This window comes from Typopeltis vanoorti, chromosome 18 (genome assembly GCF_054136105.1).
Source record: "Typopeltis vanoorti isolate ZY-2024b chromosome 18, IOZ_Tvanoo_1.0, whole genome shotgun sequence".
Classification (NCBI taxonomy): Eukaryota; Metazoa; Arthropoda; class Arachnida; order Uropygi; family Thelyphonidae; genus Typopeltis; species Typopeltis vanoorti.
Window position 1 is genome coordinate 92934696 of NC_143566.1, and position 24245 is coordinate 92958940.

A 24245-nucleotide genomic window follows, 5' to 3' on the forward strand; every position below is an offset into this window, starting at 1 on the left:
GAAGACTCTTATTATTTTTAAATAAAATTTACTCAACTGGTATCCCCCCAATAGAATGGAAAAAAGCAATTGTGATTCCTATCTTTAAGAAAGGTAATAGAGATGACCCTAAAAACTATAGAGGTATCAGTATACTAAATTCATGTTACAAAATATACAGCAGAATCTTAAATAACAAACTAATGAAATATTCCAAAAACTTTATTCTAGAGGTACAAAATGGATTTAGAAAAGGACGATCATGTATAGACCCAGCCTTCTGACTAAAATTAATAATAGAGAAAAGAAGAGAATATAATTTAGAAACACATATTGCATTTATTGACTTTGAAAAAGCATTTGACAAAGTTAAAAGAAACATATTATTTAACATATTAAAAGAAAGACAAATACCAAATAATATCCTAAAAGCTATCACAAGTATATATGAAAATAATCAAATACAAATAAGATTAAATCATGAGTTATCATATACAAGAGAGATAAACCAAGGGGTCCGACAGGGATGTCCCCTCTCAGCAACTCTTTTTAATATCTACTTAAATGAAATAATAATAAAATGGAGTAAAAATTTACATCAAGGAATTAAACTTTCACCTACAGTTAACTTAAACACTCTCCTCTTTGCAGACGACCAAATAATAATTACAAATTCTGAAATAACTTACAGAAAGCTATTTTAAATCTAAATGAGATATCCAAAGATTATGGTATGATAATATCAACGGAAAAATCAAAAACTATGGCCTTTAAAGGACAAGATCCAGCAAGAACTAAAATAGTATTAGATAACAAGATCTTAGAACAGGTGAATTCATTTAACTACCTAGGATGTATGATCACTTATGAAAATGAAAAAGATATAAACATAAAAATTGCAAAATATTTAAAAATAACAGGAGTAATTAACTCTATATTTAAACCAAACCTAGTTCAAAAACAAACCAGGCTAAAAGTATACAATACATTAGCCCTACCAGTCTTAATGTATGGAAGTGAAATCTGGACAATAAAACAAAAAGACAAACAAAGATTAACAACAGCAGAAATGAAGTTTATGAGAAAAACTGCAAAGTATACCCTATTTGATCACAAAAGAAACGAAGATATTATGAAAGAATTAAATCAAGAACCAGTAATTGAAAAAATTAAAAAATATAAACATAGATGGATGGAACATGTTCAAAGAATGAAAACAGAAAGATTACCAAAACAAGCCTTAAAGTACAAGCCATTAGGAAAAAGAAAACCAGGACGTCCTCTTAAACGATTCAACGATGACTTCTAAGGCCGGAACAGGCCAAGCTAGGCCTAAATCCTTGATACGTATGATGATGATCATCATATTTCACAAAGGCACAGGTGCCCCACTTCAGCTGAAAAGAACCATAAAGTATGTAATTTTGATATTGAAAGTGGAGAGATTATGATAACACCTATAAAACTCGACTGTTCTAGAGGCGTGATATCAGAATGGGATCTCCTTAACCTTCCAGATGAGATTTGTTCGGAGCTTAAAGATCAAAGAATTCAGTGCATCCTAACATATAGGAATGGTTGTCTGTTCAGACCAAGAATATCATCTTTACTTTTGATACAGCCAAACTTCTAATGTCATTACAAGAGATATCTCAATTGTCCTATTAGTCTCTGCATCCCTAATCCACTAAGATGCTTTAAATATCAGAAATATGGGCATGTTAAACTGCCTGTCAGGAGTCTACCATCAGTGCCTGATGTGGTAGTAAAATGCATAATAATAAATCTTGCTCTGCAGAGAAAGAAAGTTAAACATGTCAGCTGTGAGAGAGAGAGAGACCACCCCACCTCATACTCTTGTTCATGCCGAGGATGGAAGGATAACAAACACACAATAGTTAAAACTGAACAAAATATCTCATATCAGGACACAAAGAGGAAGCTAGCAACATCTGTCCTGAAATCCTCTAATGCTGAGAAGATGGCAGCTAAAATATCAAAAGCAACACAAAACCATATGTTTCATCATCTGATAATTTCAGCATACCAGAACTTTATGATCAAGAGTGCTTCTCATTTTAGCACATTTATAGCCCAACCTATTAGATCCACTCTTGAAATAACTCCTAAAATGATACCACTGAATGAGAACCCACTTCCCAAGATAAGTATGGTAAAGCCATTGCTGAAAGAAAAACCACCACCAGACAACTGCTACAAAAAAGCAGATACTTCTGTACCATCCACTGAATGTAATTTAAACACATATACTGATTCTGACATATCATTATTATTTATAAGGACAGAGCTGAGATAGACCCACTAATGGAGGATTCATTATGGTAGTGGAAAACCATATTCCTTTTCAGCATGTCCAGCTTATCCCATACCATACTAAATCTATACTTGAGAGACTAGTCTCTCAAGCAAAAATACTGAAAACGGTAGTCATAATTCAGGAAGAAAAGATGGTTGAGGGACTAAAGGAATGCTACAGTTTCTATATACTAATGTCAGAAGTATCAGGAATGAACAAAAGGGAGTTTTTGGCATTGGTTAGTGTAACCTCATCAAAAGTAATAGGAATAAGAACCCAATAAGTAATAGGAATTAGTGAGTTTTGCTAACAATAGATGATGTTGATACAGGGATAGAATGCAAAGGGTTTAGTATTTTCAGGAAATATAGAGAAGATAGGATGGGGGGGAGGAAGGGTAATGCTGATGAAAGCATATGAATTGCAGCCAAAAATTCCAATAAGACAAAATATGCAGTTGATTGCTGCTATAATCAAGGGGGGATGGAGGATCCAGGAATGATCTGGAAGACATGCATCAGCAAATTAGTACAATGAGTGGAGGTCAAGTGGTTATTATGGGAGACTTCAGCAATGGAGATACAGACTGGAAGAAAGGAAGATCACATGGCAGGAAGGAAATGGAATTTAGACACCTACTGAGAGACAATTATTTGAGACAACATGTGATGGAGGAAACTTAGAGTGCAAAGGTCATAGGAACCGAAGGACTATCCATAACCAAGTTGGCCACATTGCTTCCAATTGGGGGGAAGTGACCATGTGGTCTTGACTTGCAAGATTGTAAAAATGAGGAATATTCTATCAAAAAGGCATGCGATTATGACAAGCTTAGGAGGAAGCTTTAAGCTGTACCATGGCATAAAACCCTGTAAGGGAAAGATGTACAGGGAAAGAACTTGCAGGGAAAGAAGTTCTTTCCCTGTAAGTTCATTCACAATGTGGCAAGTAATAGGAAGAATGACTATGGAAGGATAATCTTAGTGAGTGCTGATTGTCACGAGATCACAGAAGCAGATAAAATAATTGAATATTAAATTATTTCAGGAAATTATAATGTATACTAAATATTAATTAAAAGAAAACTTTAATCAATACTTCCTATATTTCGGCAATGTCATATCGCCATCTTCATGGGAACATAAAACTATGGCACGTGCACACGCAAGCACTACCAAAGAGCAAATGAGGCAGAAGAAAGAAAACTAATGTTGTTCCTAGAGTCCTAAAGGTTTCCCCCCACCCCCAGTGGGCTATATTGGGCTATATAAAGCTTCCCAAATTTGGGGCAGTCTCATGCAATGTAGTAAAGTGACTTTCTTCCAGCTTGAAGAAAGCCACTTTACTACACTGCAGCAAATTTAAATATGAAAGATTTCTCATGTAATCAGCCTCATCTCTAAAAAAAGAAACTTTCCAAACCTCAACAGATTTGGGTGCATGAAACTGCCCGAAATTTGGGAAGCTTGCATCATGAGAACTTCAGCCAAACAGCCAAGACAACCCAATATAGCCTGCTGAGGGGGGAGCACACTTTTAGGACTCTAGAAACAACGTTAGTTTTTGCTCTTCTGCCTCGTTTGCTCTTTGGTAGTGCCTGTGTACACTTGTCATAGTTTTATGTTCCCATGAAGATGCCGATGTGACATTGCCGAAATATAGAAAGTATTTATTAAAGTTTCTTTTAATTAATATTCCTGAAATTTCCTGAAATAATTAATAGTCATGTGTTACCAACGTATAAGTTTATATGCAAGAAAAATAGTTGAGTTACCGAGCGACATCTTTGTAAGGGTATATCCATCCAAATGAGGTTAATGCTGTGATAGGGACTTATGTGGGAAAAGAGGTGGCAAATTGGAAGTTCTTAGGATACTGTAGAACCTCAATTTAAATATAGCTGTGGGATTAGATGGAATATCAGCTTGTGTTTGGCGAGAATGTGCAAGGGAACTGGCAAGGCCTCTGACAGTCTCAACTCTGGTAGAATTCTAAAGAAGTGTAAGGAGGACAAAATTCCCTTGCATAAGGGAGGTTCTAAGACTGCAGTAGCAAATTATAGATCAATCAAGTATCTCAGGAATGGTAGTAAAAGTACTCAAAACATTGGTCAAAAGAGAATTTTGAGAATGGGTGGACAAGAATATGTTACTCTATGAGGTTCAACCTGGCTTTGTGAAGGATCGGTCATGCCTTAGTAATTTACTAACTTTTTATAATAGAGTAACAGCAGAGTTGGATAAAGGAAATGGCTACATGATTCTGCTTGATTTTACAAAGCTATTTGACAAAGAATACAATAAGAGGGTGGCTGCTGGACAAATATCAGGAACTGGTATACAAAAGAGCAGAATCCAGGTGAAAGCTGGTGACTAGTGGTGTGCTGCAAATTCAGTGACAGGACCACTACTGTTTAATTTGTACAAAGATGATATAAGAAATAACCTGAATGGAAATATTCAGTTGTTTGCTGATGATGCAAAATTAGGTACAGTAATAGTGAATCAAGTGAAGTGAATAATGGGTGTCAATTTAATGTGGAGAAATATAAAGTTATGTATTTTGATAAATAGATTGTAAGCTCTGTACCACATTGATGTAACTGTACTCCAGGAAATAGATGAAACTAGGGATTTAAGGGTGGTCGTAGACAGAGTTGAAGTTTAGAGGCCATACTGCTAAGGTAGTTCATAAGATTACTTGGCTATTGAAGAACGCACTTAACAAGTAGAGATAAGGAAGGTGTAATTCCTCTTTATATGTCCCCATCTGGATTAATGTGCTTAGGTCTGGTCTCCTGCATTTCTTGGGGATGAGGAAGTGGTGGAGAGGATTCAGAGATGAGCAACCAAGATGGTGAGTAGTCTGTGGAAAATTCTCTATGAGGATAGACTGAGGGTGTATGGACTGCAGAAGTTTGTTGTTTAGTGAAAAATATGGGATACGATAAAAAGATTTAAGTTAATTCAAGGGTGTTATAGGATTAATGCAGGAGAAATGTTTCAGCACTTGGCTAAAAAGTAACAGAATGAGAGGTTATCCTTGAAAGTTGAATGGAATCAGTTGTTAGAGTCAGTTGTTGGCACTCTGCCTCTAAATGGGTTCAAGGAGAGGTATAATAGATTGTGTGGATAATTTGTCTCCTGCAATGAATCTTCGAACTATCGTACAATAATATTTTCATGGAGGAGAAAGAGAACAGGATGAGGGAGCGTGATACTGTTGAAATAGCAGATGAACTGCAGCTGAAAGAGAGGAGGATATCACCATGAACACAGGTATGTGGAAGGCAGTGATTCGAAGGAGTCTGGTGTGAGACAGATTGCCATTGCCAACCTCCTACTATTCCAATTTCCTGCTGCTTCAAATCCCCCCCCCAAAGAGACAGCAAAGGCTTTGCTGGTTTTGACATCAAAAAATCTTCCGATCTTGATGGTATCCTATCAATGATGCTAGAAACCTGGAGTCATTAACCAACTAATGTTGTGTTGTCTCTATACACTATGCATAGTAGATGCCCATAGGATCTATGGCTCCTGCAGGCATCTACTATACATCAGCTCATATTCAGCCTATCAAAAAGAATAAAATAAGTCTTCCATCAATAAACTGCTTTAACTTTGATAATAGTATTCAACGGGATATAGATTTTGCCACTCAATTAACAGATCATCTTACTTATATCATCTGTTATGTGTCATGGAAAGGTTAACCATTGCCTGGACTCTTATGCAGTGACTCCAATTTCAAGGGCATTCAACCAGTTCTGGCAAAGACATGTTCTCAGCAATCCAATCCTATGATGTTTCTAATGATCTTTGTGCTGGGTGGCAAACTTCCTTTCTAACTGCCCACTGCATCCAATAGAGTGCCTTTTATCTTTTTGGGCTTCTAATGTAGAAGCTCATGGCTGTTTTCTTTCTTTTATCATTTCATCCTATACATCACCTTCTCATACTGATACCAAATACTGTTTATAGTTTTATTATTATTTCAGCTTTCCCCCAGGAGACTAAGTTGACATCATCAAATTCCTACCATGTACCCTCAAGGAGTGTACAGGTATGATAGTACCACATGAAAAATTTACATCATTACTAACTTCCTATCTACAATTTTCCTCCAAATCAATCTGTTACCTGTCGAAACTCCAACATTATCAAATCTTATATTTCTATCTTCTAAGGCACTTTTTACTGTATCAATCCACCTATATCTCGGTCTTCCTCTGGATCTTTTTCCTGCCAACCTGGTAGAGAACACTTGTTTTTGCTAATCTTTTCTCGCCCATTCTGTTTAAGTGACCATACCTGGTCACTTAAACAGAATGGCTCTGCTAATGCAGAGCCATTCTGCTCATTAGCAGAGCCATTCAGCCTGAGATTAGCTCTGCTAATGCATTCCTGGATGCTGACAATGTCAAGTTCTTTCCTAATATCCTCACATTTTTAATATATTGCCATTGATGCCATTTAAGTAATCTTTCTCAGGACTCTCATATCTGCAGTCTCTAGTCTTTGGTCAAGTGTTTTACTTCTGACCCAACTCAGATAAGTTAAAATTGGTTTGAACGCTGTCTTGTATACAGCTAATTTAGTGATTTGACTAATTTCTCTCTTATTCCATATAAATTTATTTAGTTGACTTCCTACCATACCAGCTTTGTTGATTCTGTTGTCTATTTCCATATTTAATTTACCATCTTAAGTTGACATTAAGTCTTACTTAAAAAAAAAAAAAAAAAGTGTACTAGATTGCATTCATATTTCTGAGTGGAAAACTGGAGCGTCCAGAGGAAAAACACCAAATAGCAACAGTTGAGCCACATACTGGCAAATATCAATGCAGCAAAACTGAAAAAAAGTAATCAGTGTCCTAAATTCTCAACCTTGAATAGGATAGCTTATGCTTCCTTATATTCATACAAACTCCCTTGCATTCCTTCTCATACTTTTTATTTCCATTATTTTAATATGCAAGCAACAACAATAAAAATATTATTAATTTGTCAGTAGTGATAATTACACATGATCACATCATATCATATCAAATCAAATCAAATCACTAATTTTCTAGAATATTCACATGAAGCACAGACATTACAACAACTGTCATTTATTCAAAATTTTATCAATAATAACAATAGTTAACAGTGATAATCATAATATCTCTTAATATTATGGTTATCACTGTTATTAATATTACCAATCTTATCAGCTAACTGATGATAATTAGAAACATTAATATGAGCTATTCAACAAAAAAAAGGAGATTATTTTATGTAATAATCTTTCCCAGTCCCAATATGATTATTTAATTAATTATTAACTATTTATTAACATATATGGAGATAATTCTATGAATCAATCATTCTACATCAACTAATATACACAAACTATCATTTTTTTTATTTATTTATTTATTACAATTTACCTTCAAGCAATAGCATTTATTTCATTCTTGAAGCTGTGCACGCCTATATCAACAACACTTATAAGAAGACTTTCCATAATTTTTTTTATAACTCTCACCCATGAAAGGTTATAAACATATAAGTTGGTAGCATGGGTAACCTAAGAAATATTTTTATTTTTTATTTATTAGTATTTTTATATAAAAATACTTTGGACACCATGCTACTAGAGACCAAACAGGAATTTTTTTAAGCCACTTCAGGGACTGTAATGAGACAGAGTTCTCACATTTGGTGATGAAATTGATCTCCTACCTAAAGGTATTCATAAACACATCCATGCCTATGACTGAATCTGAATCTACAGATTGTTGACTGGAGATTGAGCATTAACCATTCAACCAACATTTTAAGTTAACTGTAAAAAATGAGTTCATATTACTAATTGTTTTTTTCATTATCTTTTTATTATGCCCTCTAACAGGTCAAGGCTCAGCCAAGTGCAACAGAGACTGGTATTACATTATATTAACATTATGAACTAATTTACATACCTCAAAATTATGAGATTAAGTAAAGTGCCATTTGTTGAACTTAACAGGTGTAGTTAAGTTCAATGTAATTTTCAATATGGCCACAATCCTCTTGGTAAAGTTACTATATCCCCTAAACTTCAAATTTCTATCGATCATCACCTCAAAATCATTGCCTCTCCCACTCCCTCTAGTACAGTTCTACCCACTGCATATTCAGCCACACATCGAGTGTGAGTTTGCCAACTCCCCTATGCCATCTGCATGGATCACTTAACCCCCACAATTTTTCTAACAATGTCATTTTTCCACAGTCATTTCTCTTACTGGCCACACAAGGAAATAAGTCCTTAGGATTTATTTCCTCGTGTGGTTCTTAGGATTGGCTCACAGAACTAATCCCTTCTCATATTTCAGTTTTGTGTTCCTTACTATGTTAGTCACTTTCCTGGCCTATGTTTAATATTCTTCTTTTATACTTTTCTATGGTCTCTTTTTCATCTGCAGTTCTCATTTGATGTCATTATTCATTCGAGGTATACAACTTGCTATTGCTGCTAATAAATATTTCTTCACTAGTTCCCATGCACTGGTAATATCTATCGTTTCCAATTCTTTCATCCATGGAACTTCCCCAAGCAGATTTTTGTTAATCAGAAATCTGCTTCTCATAATCAGCTTCTTATATAATTCTACATAAACTTCTTTCTCCGTAATACTTTTGTATGTCCATTCATTCCCTTAGTCAAGACTACATGGTCACTCTCTGTCTCTCTTCAATCAAGAGCAAAGGTAAAATCTGTTACAATCAGATCTTCTGATGATAGTAGTCATGGAATGGAATTTATACTGCTCTTTCCGATTTATACTGCTGTAATTAAAATCTTCCATAATGATCACTTGTTTTTCACTACCCAAACTTAACTGCCTAAACATCTAGGTAATATGATATATCCCTCTACTTCTTCAGGAGATCCACTTCTATCAACATTTCAGAGCTCAACAACCTTAGGAGAGGCTGAAGCTATTAATACCACCAATTCATTCCTTTATTCATGATACTCCTAGCATTTGTCTAGAGAAGCAGTGTATTAACACTACTCCTATACCTATACTGAAAATATTGGAGTGTGCATAGCTAGAGGTCAGATGTAGGCCAAGATAAATATGGTGTTTACTTTGAACTCCAAAAAATTATTTATCAGAAGGAAATGTCTACTCTCAATCTCTCACTTATGAGATATATTGCAGGAGTGGCGAAAGCAATTAATGTCATGCAAACCACTTTTGACACTTTCTTGAATTACTAACATATAAGCCGCTGGTGATTTTAGAAACTAAGCTTTTCTTACATAATTCTCTTCTGCATTTCGGCATGACTTGCGTGCTAAATTTAAATACAGTATGATCTTCATTACTATCATGCCCCTATACAACCAATGATTCAATGAGGCACAAAGATATCACAAGTGGATTAATTATTGGACATGTTACATGTTGATCTCAAATATACAAAGAAAATTTATTTTTAAGACAATTTTTCTAATAATCTACTTGCATTTCTACATGCAAAAATATGGCTTATTGATTAGACTGAAGAAGAGCATGCTTTCACCATAAAATATGATATTTGAGTCACACATGTAGCATTTAATGTTTATTGCAAAGCAGTGAGCATTTTAAAATAAATCAATGACAAAATATACATAAAAGCAACCACAGCATAAGTTATTTCTGACCTGAGACTTGTTTACATTTCTTAGTTCCTCTTCTTTGACCATTCGTTCATAAAGAGATCGTGCTAATGGACTACAAAGATATGGTCTTGGAAGAGCAGACATCCTTCTCTCATAACAGTGAACAAATGCCTACAAAACCAGAGACTATTTATTAGAATAAAGGATTTGGACAGAACATGCTGGAAATTAAATATTATCAAATGTAGAAAGCAGATGAAAGGAAATTTATAAAGTTACTAAGAATTTATATTAAGAATTAATATAAAGCTACTAAGTGTGTATTAAATGTTTTAAAAGTGAGTGCCTATTAGGTGACGAGAACATAGCAAATGTTAGAGTGGACAGTACAGATGGTAAGATGGAAAATGATGTTACTAATGTTGAATGCACAGCTGAGAAAATACAGGAGAATGAAACTGACATAAATAAAGAAATAGAATGCTTGAATCTTATCCTTCACAGGACAAAGTGTGAAATTACAGAAGCAGCAAGAACTTAGCAGGATCAAGAAGAGAAAGAAGAAAGCAGTCTAAAGTAGTAATAAAGACCGAGTGAACAAAAAAAAAAAAAATCAAATAGAAAATTATTTACGGAGATTTGATGATCAGGGGGAGTAATTAATGGAACTGTGACAAAATTGTGTTTCTCCAGAGCAAAATTTCGTGATATTAGTCATGCAATCCAGATGCAAAAAGGTAATGTGAAGGAATTGATTGTCTTGGTTGGCACAAATGATTTTAGAGGCAAGAAGTATTCTATGAGGGAGGATGTAAAGGAGTTGTTAAAAGAGGTAAAACTGAAGAGCAAGAAGGTGGAGACTAAGTCTCCTACCATGCTATGATAGAGGAACTGAGTAGGAGGCCATTGAAAGCTGATGAGACTATACATAGGTTGTGCAGAAAGAATGATGATGTACAATGCTGGTTGACTGCATCTAAATGGTTTTGGTGGTGTGTTTAGAGAGAGAGAGAGCTATGTTAACTGGGCATGCTCAAACAGAAATTCAGGAAAACTTAAGCAATTAGGGTGGAAGCAGATGAGTTTGTGCAAAGGCACCCATGAGGTGAGTGAGTGTGAGAATGACCAAGTGTGGAATGTAGTCTCTCAAGCAAAAATATCAAATAAGGCAATCAATTTAGGAAGTAAAGGTGGGTGGGGACATAAAGGCATGCTACAGTTACTATATACTAATGCCAGAAGTATCACAAACAAGTGGGAGGAGTTTTTGGCACTGGTTAGTGCAAAACATTTTTGCACTAACCAGTGCACTAATGCCTATAATGTTTGGCAAAAACTTGCCAAACATTATAGGCATTAGTAAGACTTGGCTAACAGCAGATGATGTGGTTACAGGAATGAATATGAAGGGTTTAGTATTTTCAGAAAAGATTTAGGGTTGTGGTACACAGAGTTAATGCTTAACCTCTCTACCAGCCATGTGGATGAAATATAGAGACCAAATTGCACTTCTTATCCATGTATTCTGTAATATCTTATTCAATAGGTATTACAGAATCCGGATTTAGCTGGACTTCTATAGCCATGTGGCCAGTTGGGATATTAAAGGGCATATTGCTAAGGTTGCTAAGGTAGTCCCATAAGATTACTTGGCTATTGAAGAACACATTAACAAGCAGAGATAAGGAAGTTATTATCCTTTATAAGGCCATGATATGTCGACATCTGGATTACTGTGGTCAAGTCTGATCTGCTGGGTTTCTTGGGAATGTGGAAGCGGTGGAGAAGATTCATATGCGAGTGACCAAGATGGTGAGTGGTCTGTAGAATGTTGCCTATGAAGATAGGTTGAGGGTGTTTAGATTGCAGAAGTTGGTTGATAGGAGAAAAAGAGGGGATATGATAGAAACATTTAAGTTGCTTAAAGGGTTTTATAGGATTGATGCAGGGGAAGTGTTTCAGCACCTGGCTAGAGAGGACAGAACAAGGGGCCATCCCTGGCAGTTGAATAAAAGCATGGTTAGTAGGGGTGTAAGGACTAGATTTTTTGCTTGGAGAGTTGTGAATGAGTGGAATGGGTTGCCATATTCATTTGTGAGTGCTTGTCTGTTATGGGTTCAAGGAGAGGTATGATAGATTATTGTGGATAGATTTGAGGTAGTCAGCACATGAAAGATTCAATTACAAAAAGATAGATGTAACTATATAGCAGGTAATTATGAGAATCACAGATGACAACTTGAAGCAGTATACTGACATCGTTTTTTTTTTCTTTTTTTTTTAAAGTGCCATTGGCAATATACAATTGATTCCAAGATCTATCAGTTACTCATTTAGCAATATATGTCACACACATCAAGAATGAAAATATTAGTGTTATGTTCTTAAAAAAAAAGGAACACTCCAAAATATATTTCAGAGTATATTAGATCTGTTTTTTCATATTTATTTTCCAAGTATGAGAAACTGATAGTAATTCTTGTTGAAAGAAAAAGAAAGGTTTATAAGATTCTTGTTATTCTTTCTCTTGTTCTCTGAACAGGAAAGGTTCCCAAGACCTCGAATAACCTTACAGACTTAAAGGAACTAAGTGATGTGTCATTTCTTATGATTTAAGGTAGTAGTCAGTTTTTAAACTAGAAAATAAAAAAATATACAAATGACTTAGAAGAAACAGTTTTGTCAAATCAAATGGACATCAAAAGAGAAAATAGATGCCTAATGGATAGAAGTGAAAAGAGAAGTAAAATAAATTTTTATGGCAAAAATATTTAATGAAACAAAGAGCTAAAAATTCTTAGGGTTGTGTCTATCAACAACTAAACAGAAAATCATGGGAAGAGTTTGGAGAATTTAGGAAAGCTGTAGTAAAGATAATCAGAAACTGTTTTATAATCTTGAAGAATATGAGGAAAAAGAAGGAATATCCACTAAAATTGATCAAGGTTTAAAATGGAAAAATTTTGACTAGAAGAATACTTCTTTGGGATTATTACAGCATTTAGAAGCAGAGTAAAATGATACTGGAGAATAACACAGAACAGAGTGCTATGGAGAAGAAGACAATCAAGGAAGGGGAAACAGACACGGCTATTCAATAAAATTAGAACTGAGAACCACAACATGAAATGGCATGATAGCTCCTGAAATGTTTAATTACACAAATAAGGTTGGTAAGACATTATTACACAGGTTATGGCCAGCTTGGCAAGAAAATAAGATACAAGAGAATGGAACATTTCAGTCATATCCTCTTTTATAAAAAAAAAAGAGGGGGGAAGTAACAGATTATGACAGAACTATAGAGGTATTTCACTTCTTAGCAAATCTACACCCAGATACTAGAAATTAGACTCAAGATTGCAACTGGAAGAAAGTCAATGCAGATTCTGACCGAAGCAGATTGGTCAGAATCAGAAATTCCTCTGATTTGCAATAGCAAATCAGAGGAATTTCTGACAACAATGAGGATGCAGTCTTAGTCAATTGTACTAATGGATGCTATCAAGACCTGCAAAATAAAAACCAAAAATTTCAAGGAAACTGGCTGATGAAACCAGTAGGAGTCTCAATTTTTGCTGCTGATGATGATGATGATATATAAGGAACATGAGAAATAGCCAAAGCAAGATAGAAGCTAATAAAGCTCAGAGGAAAGAACATATGTAATTAAGCATGATAAACTCTAGAACAAACAGCCAGCTTTAAACATTCAGGATCCATTTTCAGTCAAAAAGGAAAAATCTCAGGACATCAGCAGTGAGTTGGCAAAACATGCTAAATATGAATTTTGGAAGTAAAAAGGAAATTAGAAGAAAAGCAAAATTGTCAATTTATCAGTCAAGCTTATATCCCAGTACTAACCTATAGCTGCAAGTCATGGCGATTAATGACTTTAAAACCATGCAATGTATCAAGAAGACAGAAGACGAAACTAAGTAATTAAGATGAGCAATAAAACCATTTAAAATAATTACCTAGGAAACACAACTCAGAAGGAAAAGGATCCAGAGATCAAAAGAATGATCTTTGTAATATATGTACACCATTAGGTTGAAGAAGATCAACTAAGTCAGTGTGTCAAATCTATACACGAGTAACCCCAACATTTCCTATTCTTGAAATGCTATTTATATGTTCTTTATTTCTCACTTCTGCACTCACCTCCACACAAAGAAACCACTCCTCACCCTCTTGCTCATAGCTTCCTTCCGTAACTTCCAGGGATGGCCCCTTCTCATCGCTCCTTCCCGCTGTTCAACAAAGTGAAAGAACTCCCCAGTGTCCATCCTGTAACTGCCTCTCGGCAGTTTAAAGGTCTTGATCATATCACTTCCCCTTCTTCTATCCACCAAACTCTGCAGTCCACATTCCCTCAGCTGATAACTAACATTGTACAGTCCTCTAACCATCTTTATTATCTGCCTCTGCACCCTTTCCTGTTAATTTACCCACATCAAATCCTGGGGACCAAATCTGAGAACAATAGCCTAAATGTGGTCTGATCAGGGTCTTATACAACGGAATAATAACTCTTATCTCTGCAGGTCAGTGTCCTTCTCAGTACTGCAACAATCCTCTGGGTTACCTTCACCACTTTTGCAATATGCACCTTAAATTTCAAGTTTCTATCAATCATCAACCCACAGATCTCGACTCCCCTACTTCCTCCAGTACAACTCTTTGAATTGAGTATGAAGTGTCCCAAACCTCAAGACCCTACATTTTGCTGCATTAAATTTGCTGCATTGTGAATTAATAACTATAATTTAATCATCACTCTGATGAAATTTTTCCTCTCTTTAATGCTTAGCAATGTAACATCACGTGTCTCGTTCTACTTTTGAATGATCAATTGTTGGTATTCCACCTTGTTAAAAACTGTTCCTACGTAGCCCCTGAAGATAGTCTGTTATTTTCAGACTGAAATATTTGGCAAATATTAAAATATTCTTGTGTTAACGTGTCTATAATTCCTAATCATAATGTCACAAGTGTCTCTCAAGAGTAAAATTTCCTCAAAGAAGTTTTCATATGACTGGCTACAATCCTCATGTTCATAGAAAGTTTCACTTGGTTACAAAGTAAATTATACTTGCCAAGAAATTATATTCTTGTTTAATCCTTCATCCAAGTATAAGCAAACAAATTTTTAGCATGAAATATCTTCAAGACTAGGCTATTTGTATACAGAGGCTGATGACTTAACATCAATTAATTCAACTTTAGTATCTTCTGGGTCTGGCTACACACTAATAAGATCTCAATAAAGGATGAAACTGGTCTAGTAGTGACTAACCCATAATGCACAGCATTATGCATGTCTGAAAAAAATTGTGCTTTGCATTATTATTATTATCCACAGATGGAGGGAATACTTTGAGAGCCTCCTTAACCCGGGTGGCCCAGCAGTTGTGGACATCCAAGAGGTGCAGATCGGGGCAATGACTAGTCTCACAGCAGAAGAGGTCCATTTAGCAATAAAATCGCTAAAATTGGGCAAGGCTGCTGGCGATGATGAAATTCGGCCCGAAATGCTAAAAGCCTTAAATCGAGACGGTGTTCTCTGGCTGACTCGAGTGTGTCAGGCTGCTTGGATATCTGGGCGAGCACCAAAGCAATGGCAGACAGGCATAATAATACCAGTCTTTAAGAAGGAAGACCAGAAGAATTGCAGTAACTATCGTGGCATCTCTCTGCTCAGCCTGCCTGGGAAAGTGTATGCTAAGTGCTTGGAAAGACGGTGCAGGAGCATAGTTGAGTCAAAGTTCCAGGAAGAACAATGTGGCTTTCGTCCTGGTAGAAGCACAACTGACCAAATCTTCACTTTAAGGCAAGTCTTTGAGAAATCTTGTGAATAAGCCAAGAATGTCTACACATGTTTTGTGGACTTGGAGAAGGCATATGACCGGGTTCCTCGGGATAAGCTTTGGCAAGTAGTACAGGAGTATGGAGTGGATGGTCAACTATTAGCTGCCATCAAGTCCCTGTATGAATGCCCAGAGTTTTGTGTCAGGGTAAACAGCACAAAGTCTGAACCTTTCACAGTTTCCGTTGGCCTCCGCCAAGGGTGTGTTCTGTCACCCCTCCTTTTCATAATATTTATGGACTGGATCGATAGGCACAGCCGAGGCAGTGAGCGTGTCAGAATTGGAAAATGTAGCATTGAACGTCTGCTTTTTGCAGATGACCTAGTTCTGCTTAGCTCTTCCACAGATGACCTTCTGCAGACCCTGGATAGGTTTGTAGCTGTTTGTGCAGACACTGGAATGAAGATCAGTGTGGCCAAAACTGAAACATTTGTGGTCTCAAGACAACCATCCCAGTGCACTCTAAATGTAAGTGGAGTCCCAATGAGACAAGTGGAGAAGTTTAAAAACCTTGGGTCCATATTCACGGACGATGGAAAATCGGACGTAGAGCTAGATACTCGAATTGGCTTAGCAAGCTCAATATTGCGGGAGCTTGGCCGTTCGGTAGTAATGACCGAAAGAATGCGGACACGAATCCAAGCGGCTGAAATGAGGTTCCTTCGAGGGGTTGCGGGGCTGACAAAACTCGACAGAGTCAGAAGCTCTGCAATTCGGGAAACCCTCAATACTCAACCGCTGCTTCTCCATGTTGAGAGATCACAGTTACGCTGGTACGGGCACCTGGTCAGAATGCCATAAGAGAGGCTCCCTCAGCAGGCCCTCTTTGCCAAGCCAGAGGGTGGGAGGCCACGTGGAAGGCCAAGGACTCGCTGGATAGATTATATCCAAAACCTTGGGTGGACACGTTTGGGAATCCCACCAGAACACCTGAGCTTGGTGGCAGAGGATTGTGACCATTGGAAGTTCCTCTTGTAGCTGTTGCCCGTATAACCCAATTAGGAAGAGTGGGCCTTGAAGATGAATGTATGTATGTATTATTATTATTATTACACCCTCCATGGAATTCACAGACTCAATGTGGGAGGTTTATGTAACTGATAACATACACTGCTTGAAAAGAAATCAACAGACAACCCCATGGGCAAGGAGCATTGTGCCATGTAACAAGTCACATATTTGTAACCAGTATAAATTGGAGGAATATGATGTTCCCAAGTTAGTTCAATGGTGTCTGGATGAAATGGCTGTGAGATGGGAACTGATGGAGTTTGAAAGAAGCATTGTGATAGGATGCCATGTTGCAGGCCTATCTCTTCAAACAACTGTCAACAAATTGGGCCATCCCAGGTCAACAATCAGTGATACCATACTGAGATGGAAGCCTCAAGGAGTCAACTGCAAATGCTATCCACAGTGACCTACTCACCACACTCACTGAACATTATTCTTTAGGATGCTACAAAGGATAATGTGTAAAAACCATCATTTGCTGGCTGACATGTTGAATATGGAGTTCCAGGCATTGATTGAAACAGAAATCTGCACAAAAATATTCAGAATCAAGGCTCACAACATGGGTTTCTATGATAGGACTGCAATATGCAAGTCCCACATTAACTGAACCAACATCCAGCAACTTCTTCAGTGGTGCAAAGAGCATGTACAGTGGGACGTACATGCTCTTTGCTTGGAATGCTGTGTCATGGAGTGACAAATCATGCAACACCCTCTACTGAGAGGCTGGACGATTGTGGATATGGCAAATGTCTCTTACCAAAATGTGTAAACCAACTATGAAATTTGGAGGTGGCAGTATGATAGTGTGTTACTGTTTTTCTTGGTTTGGCCTCAGACCTCTGTTTGTGGTGCCACGACCACTCAACTCCAACAGGTATCTAAACATTATGAAGAATGCAGCGATTCCTACTTTGTAGCATTTTCTAAAACTGACCATTGTCTCTTTCAGAAAAACAATGCACTGCGTCATAGGGCTGCTGCTACTGTAACTGCATGATTTGAGGACAAGAACATCACCACGTTTCACTGGCCTCCCCCAGAGCCCTGATCTCATCCTATTGAACATCTGTGGGATGAACTGGAGCATTGGATAAGGTCAAGGGATTTCCACCCCACAACAGTCCAGGATCTCATTACATGCCTAAAGGAAGAATGATCCAAAATTCCCATTGATTGCTAATGTACTCTTGTGGGATTGCTGCTGTCATTGCAAACAAATAAAGAAGTCAATGGTGTCCATTGACTTCTTTCCAAGCAGTATATTTATCATATTGAATCTTAAAATCCTTAACACTCCCTACTTTAACAATATATTCCAGTAATGTATTCCAATTATCTATGTAAAAAACCTACTCTCACACCCTTCATCACCACACTCTTACATAACTTCCAGGGATGGCCTCTGGTTCTTCCCTTATCACTTTCTGCTCTTTTTATAATCCACTCTAGATTAATCTAATAAAATCCCTTCCTAACTTAAATGCCTACATCATATCACCTCTTTTCTTCCTATCCACCAAACTTTGCAATCCATATTCCTTTACCCTCTCTCCATAACCAACATTCCGGAATCTGGGATTATAATATTAGAACTATAGCCCCACTCCTACGTCCAAGTCCAAAGTCATTCAAATCTTCCTGAAGGGAATTAACATCAGCAGTGCTATTTATAATTCTCCACAACTTTGTATCATCAGCAAACAACTGAAGATCCCCAGTCAGTTCACATGATATATCATTTGCGAACAAAGCAGGGGCCCAAGAACAGAACCCTAGGGCATGCCACTGGCTACCCTAATTTTTGAGACACTGCTCCACCATACACAACTTGCTGATATCGTTCTGAGAGCTAATTGGTCTACCCAATATGCTATTTTTTGAAAGTTTTTCCTCTTGATTATACTATAAATTAAACCAAGTTGGAAAAACTTTCAACATCTACTCTAATTCACAGTATTTCAGTAATAAGGTGTGACACCTTTTGGCTACTTGTATAAGGAAATATGACTTCTGCATTACTTTAGTCTTGGTATCTCTTCTAGGTCTGGCTGCCACTGATGAGACCTCAATAAAGGTCAAAACCAGTCTAGATAGTGGCCCTGCCAATAATGCATAGCATTATACATGTCCGTAAGAATTATGGACTTATGAGATATCCCATAAGTCCATAATTAGTATCCTTAGTATCCCATAATTGCATTATGGGATACTAAGGCAACTGATGTGAAGTCATTAGCCTCTATATACAAGTAGCCCAGTCATGTGCAAACTTTGCTTGTTTACACTTGGATAAAGGATAAAACCAAGAATATAATTTCTTGACATCTTTAATTTACAATATACTATTCATTCCCAGCCTCTGCTACTTGTACACCAACTTATTATTATTATTATGTAACACCTCTAGGGCATCCAAAGACTCGTCGAGGGAGGGCACCTACTCTATAACTCTTCACCAACTACACTAATGCCATCTGTTATTTCCATGGATAATCACAAATATCCATGCCCAGAACAGGATTCGAACCTGCAGCCTTTTGGCTGGAGAGCAGATACGCTAACCACTCGGCCAACCAGGCCACGATCATGTGATAATCTATCGATCACATTTTGTAAAGTCCAAAAATATCACTTTATGATTCTCCCTTATTTAACACACTCATTACCTTATAAAATGTAAATAAATTACTAAAACAAGACCTACACTTTACGTATCCAGGCTGACCATCATTAAGAATGCTATGTCCATCAACCCAATCTTGTATTCTATTTCTAGCCAGTCTCTCTAACACACTGACTACAACTTCAGTTATACATGCTGATCTATAATTGGAAACTTTTGTCCAGTGGTGGCCAGTGAAAATTTTAAGTGGGGGTGCTGTATATACAAAATAAAAATAATTTTTTTTTTCCCCTAATCAGTAACCAATTTATTAATAAATAAATAACATATTAAAAAATTGCTTTATTGAAAATATTTCATCCTTACCACGAACAAACACCAATAATAAAAGTTTCGTATCTCACAGAAATAACATGCGCGTGCATACAATTTATCTGTAAGCGACACTGCCCAAACAAGCAGTGTCAGAATCACTTGTAATGTGCAATCACAAGCACAAACGAATATCAGCGAGTCGAGCTGCAGTTGGCTGAACGTGATAATTCCGACACTGTGTTAGATCACAGTGCATTTCATAATCTAAAGCGTTAATCGAACAATTCCAATTATTAACTATTCAATCAATGTCAAAACATAAACTGTAACCTTTAACATGTTGTATTGCATTTACATAGTGTTGTAAGCATTGTTATTATTTATAAAGAGAAACAAAATTTAATTTTTTCATTTTTTCCTTGGGGGTGCTGCAGTGTCGCAGTGCTTATGTACAAGCCGCCACTGCTTTTGTCCTAGAATCATGCTTGTGGCATGGTACTATTTTGCATTCTTTCAACTCCTTAGGAACCTTACTCACTGCAAGACTTTCATTAAATAACTAGGTTAAGGGCATAACTAAATGTTGTGCACCTTCCTTAAAAATACATGGTGATATGTTATCCATTCCTACAGACTGATAAAGTGGTTATTCAATAATTCCACTATATCCTTTGCAAATGGTCACTCTGGTGACCTGACCACCCACCAGTGTCAACCTGCTATAATTATTTTCCCTCTTGCTTGAAATATAGCAGAAGAATTCTCTTCAATTAACTATGGCCCATAGTCAATATTCTCTCATACTGCACCTTTACCTTTTTTACCATGCTCACCACTTTCCTAGACTGCACACATATACTCTTCATGGATCTGATTGCCACGATGGCAATCAGATCCATGTGAAGCCATCAACCTTTATATACAAGTAGCCTAGTTGTAAAGATATTTCTCATAGAAACTTTATATTTTCTTACAGTTGAATAAAGGATTAAGCAACATACTTTCTTCACAAGTACAATTCACATCATGGTTACTCTTACCAACCAGAATAATGGGCACTCTGGTCACAACAAATCATCGGATATGATCAGATCTAAGACTTTTAACCCTTGTGTGCCTTCATTATTGCTTAAGATAGCCATCTCTGAACTTTTATAAGGAATTAGTAAATGTTTTCTTAAGTAGCCCTCCAACTTTCAGTTCAGTATCTTACAATTTGTGTGAGTTCTACTAAAAACTGCTTAAACAATGCCCAAAGCAAAGAAAACAAACAGGACTATTAAAGAAGAAAGCTACTTACAAAATGAATTAACATTACTAAGTAAATTTATTAATTTTGTGCTGAAAGTCTTCACTTGGTTATACTATAAATTAAAGATGCCAAGAAATTATATTCTTGGTTTAATCCTTTATCCAAGGAAACAAAGTTTGTGAATGACATATTTTCAAAACTGGACTACTTATATAGAGAAGCTAAGGACTCCACATCAATTGCCTTGGTAACCCATAATGCAAGCCACACTTCCTTTTGTAAATTAAAGATATCAAGAAATTATACACTTGGTTTAATCCTTTACCCAAGTGTAAGCAAACAAAGTTTGCATCTGAAGTATTTTCAGGACTGGAGCAACTTGTGGTAAAGGTGGTAGGACTTCACATCACTTGCCTTAGTATCCCATAATGCAAAGCACATCTTATGGACATATATGCTATGCATTATGGGAAGGGTCACTACCCAGACCTGTTTCAACCTTTATTGAGGCCTCATCAGTGGGAGCCAGACCCAGAGGTGATACAAAGGTTGAAGAAATGCAGAAGTCATATTTTTATATACGAGTTGCCAAAAGTTGTCACACCTTATTATTAAAATACTCTGGATTAGAGATAGTTAGTTGTTGAAAGTTTTCCACTTGGTTATACTATCAAATCACTTGCCTTAGTATCCCATAATGCAAAGCACATCTCCTTGCAGCCATGTATAATGCTATGCTAAGGCAAGTGATATGAAGTCATCCACCTTTACTACGAGTTGCCCCAGTCCTGAAAATACTTTAGGCACAAACTTTGTTTGCTTACACTTGGATAAAGGATTAAACCAAGTATATAATTTCTTGGTATCTTTAATTTATAGTATAATCAAGTGGAAAAACTTTCTACAACACTCCCTTTTGGACTTGTAGAATACTATGTATTATGGGAAGAGCCATTACCCAGATTCGTTTTGGCCTTTGAGGTCTCATCAGTGGGAGCCAGCATAGAAGAGACCTCAACAAAGGTTGAAACTGGTCTGGGTAGGGGCCCCCTTCCCATAATGCATACTATTATAAATGACCAAAAGGGGATGTGTGCTTTGCATTATGGGATACTAAAGCAATTGATGTTAAGTCATTAACCTGTATATACAAGTAGTCCAGCCATGAAGATTCTTCACATGCAAATTTTGATAAAGGATTAAACCAAGAATATAATTTCTTGGCATCTTTAATTTTAAGTGCATCCCACACATTAAAGGTTGTACATATATTAGTATTTTTCTGGAAGAAAATGAATGATGCATATCATATAGTAATTAAAAAAAATTTTTTTCCGTATTTCACCTAAGTAAAATTAGCATTGTCATCAGGGAACAATACACAGGTAAAAATGCATGCATAGGCATACATGAGTAAGCAAGACTGAAGTGAATAAACGAAGTGAAGCCTTAAGTTCTAAACTTCACCACCTAGTGGGCATGACTGAGTACTCATAGTGATTGAGCTGAGGATGAACACTCCAGCCAGCATCCCATGATCCAATTCACTTGAGAAAGAGTGATATGGATCCTAGGTTTGTCCTTCCTGGACACTGATACCTTGATTACAAATCAATCAGTAGATCTTTGGTATTAAATAACTACAGAAAAACCAGCAAAAGTATGGTATTATAAAACTGTAACAGGGCAAAACTGATTTGTTCTGATGATAATGCCCACTACTGAAGTTAACCACACACAAAAAACATAAAGAATACATCCACAGCAGGAGTGTGGAATGTTGATGACAAGAGACTGAAGGTGTGCTGCAGAGTTTGGTGGATAGAAGACAAAGGCATGATATGATTGAGACAATTTAAGCTACTGAGCAGTATTTACCAGATTGGCACTGGGGAGATTTTTCATATGGTAGAACAAGGGAGGGACAAGAATAAGAGGATGTCTCTAGAAGATGCAAAAGGAAGTAGTAAGGGTGAGAAGTAACTTTTTTGCATGGATGGAGATTGGTTATACTATGTAATTCATTACTTGAGACAATGGTGAGAGTGTAGACAGTGAATGAATTTAAAGGATGATATGATACTGTTTTGTGTAAGACAGACCCCCCTGCAATGAGGCTAGCAACTCCATGGAGATCCTCAAATATAATAATTATCATTATATTAGTATCTCCACGAAATCAGAAGAAGAACCACATTAACCATTATTTCCACAATACCTATCTTACCTCTCCTTATATTCTTTCACTGTCAGGGCACTCACAACTACCTCTGGCAATCCTCCGCTCCAGTGAATCACCAATCTCCAAGCAAAAAATATAATCTGCACAGCTATACAACTTCTAGGGGTGACCCCCCAGTTCTCTTTATTTGTCATGATAAATTTCTTGTCAATCTTAGAGAACTACTCCTTTCATAACTCATAAGTTTCTATTATATCCCCCTCTTTTCTTTTCAACTGTCAACTAAACTTTGCAATCCCCACACACCTTCAATCTATCCTCATAGGGAACATTCCACAGATTTGTCACCGACTTGGTCACTCATCTCCACTTTTGGCCTCATTCCCCCAAGAAAATCAGGTGACCAAATCTGTGCACACTAATCAAGATGTGGCCAAACCATAGCCTTATAAAGAGGGATAATACTCTACATATCTGTCAATGTGCTCAACATCCAAGTGATCCTTTGAGCTACTCTGCAAATTTTCACATGTCCTATGAACTTTAACTCTGTCTGCCATAACTCCCAAATCTTATCAGTGTCCTGCAATCCAGCACCATTAATGCCATACACAGTGTGTAGTATTTTAATTAGAAGTGTATAGCCTTACAGTGCAAAACCTTACAACTTTGCAACATTAAATTGCCAACCATTACTATTCACCCCACACTGCCAATTTTTTTTAAATTGTCCTACAGGATGTCTACATCACCTTCATCAACTATTGCCTTCCAGAGTTTTGCATCATTAGCAAAATGAATATCCCCACTTAAATTACAAATTAAACAATAGTGTCCCTAGTACAAATCTGAAAACAAACCCCAACTCAACATCACCAGAGTTAAAGTTCGGTACTATAAACATAAGAAGCCTGAATGGCAAAGAAATGGAGCTAGCTGAGGAATTAGATAAGTACCAGATCGACATAATAGGGGTGACCAAAACAAAAAAGACCAAAACTGGTGAGATCTTTCTGAGCAATAAATACAAAATGTTATATTCAG

The 24245-nt window shown here is 36.7% G+C and overlaps 1 protein-coding gene across 2 annotated transcripts in view; it reads right to left on the reverse strand.

Annotated features, from left to right (window-relative positions):
* LOC150096937 (protein-L-histidine N-pros-methyltransferase) overlaps positions 1-24245 on the reverse strand; it is a 335127-nt gene that overhangs the window by 257401 nt on the left and 53481 nt on the right. The window contains exons 1-2 of one of the 2 annotated variants that reach the window (XM_090408435.1): positions 19534-19605; positions 9982-10110 (exon numbers count right to left, since the gene is read on the reverse strand). In XM_090408435.1, the coding sequence (XP_090264561.1) occupies positions 9982-10083 (102 nt within the window). In that variant the 5' untranslated portion in view covers positions 10084-10110; positions 19534-19605. Of the gene's footprint in view, positions 1-9981; positions 10111-19533; positions 19606-24245 lie in introns of those variants that run through there. The other variant, XM_090408434.1, reaches the window with a different exon arrangement.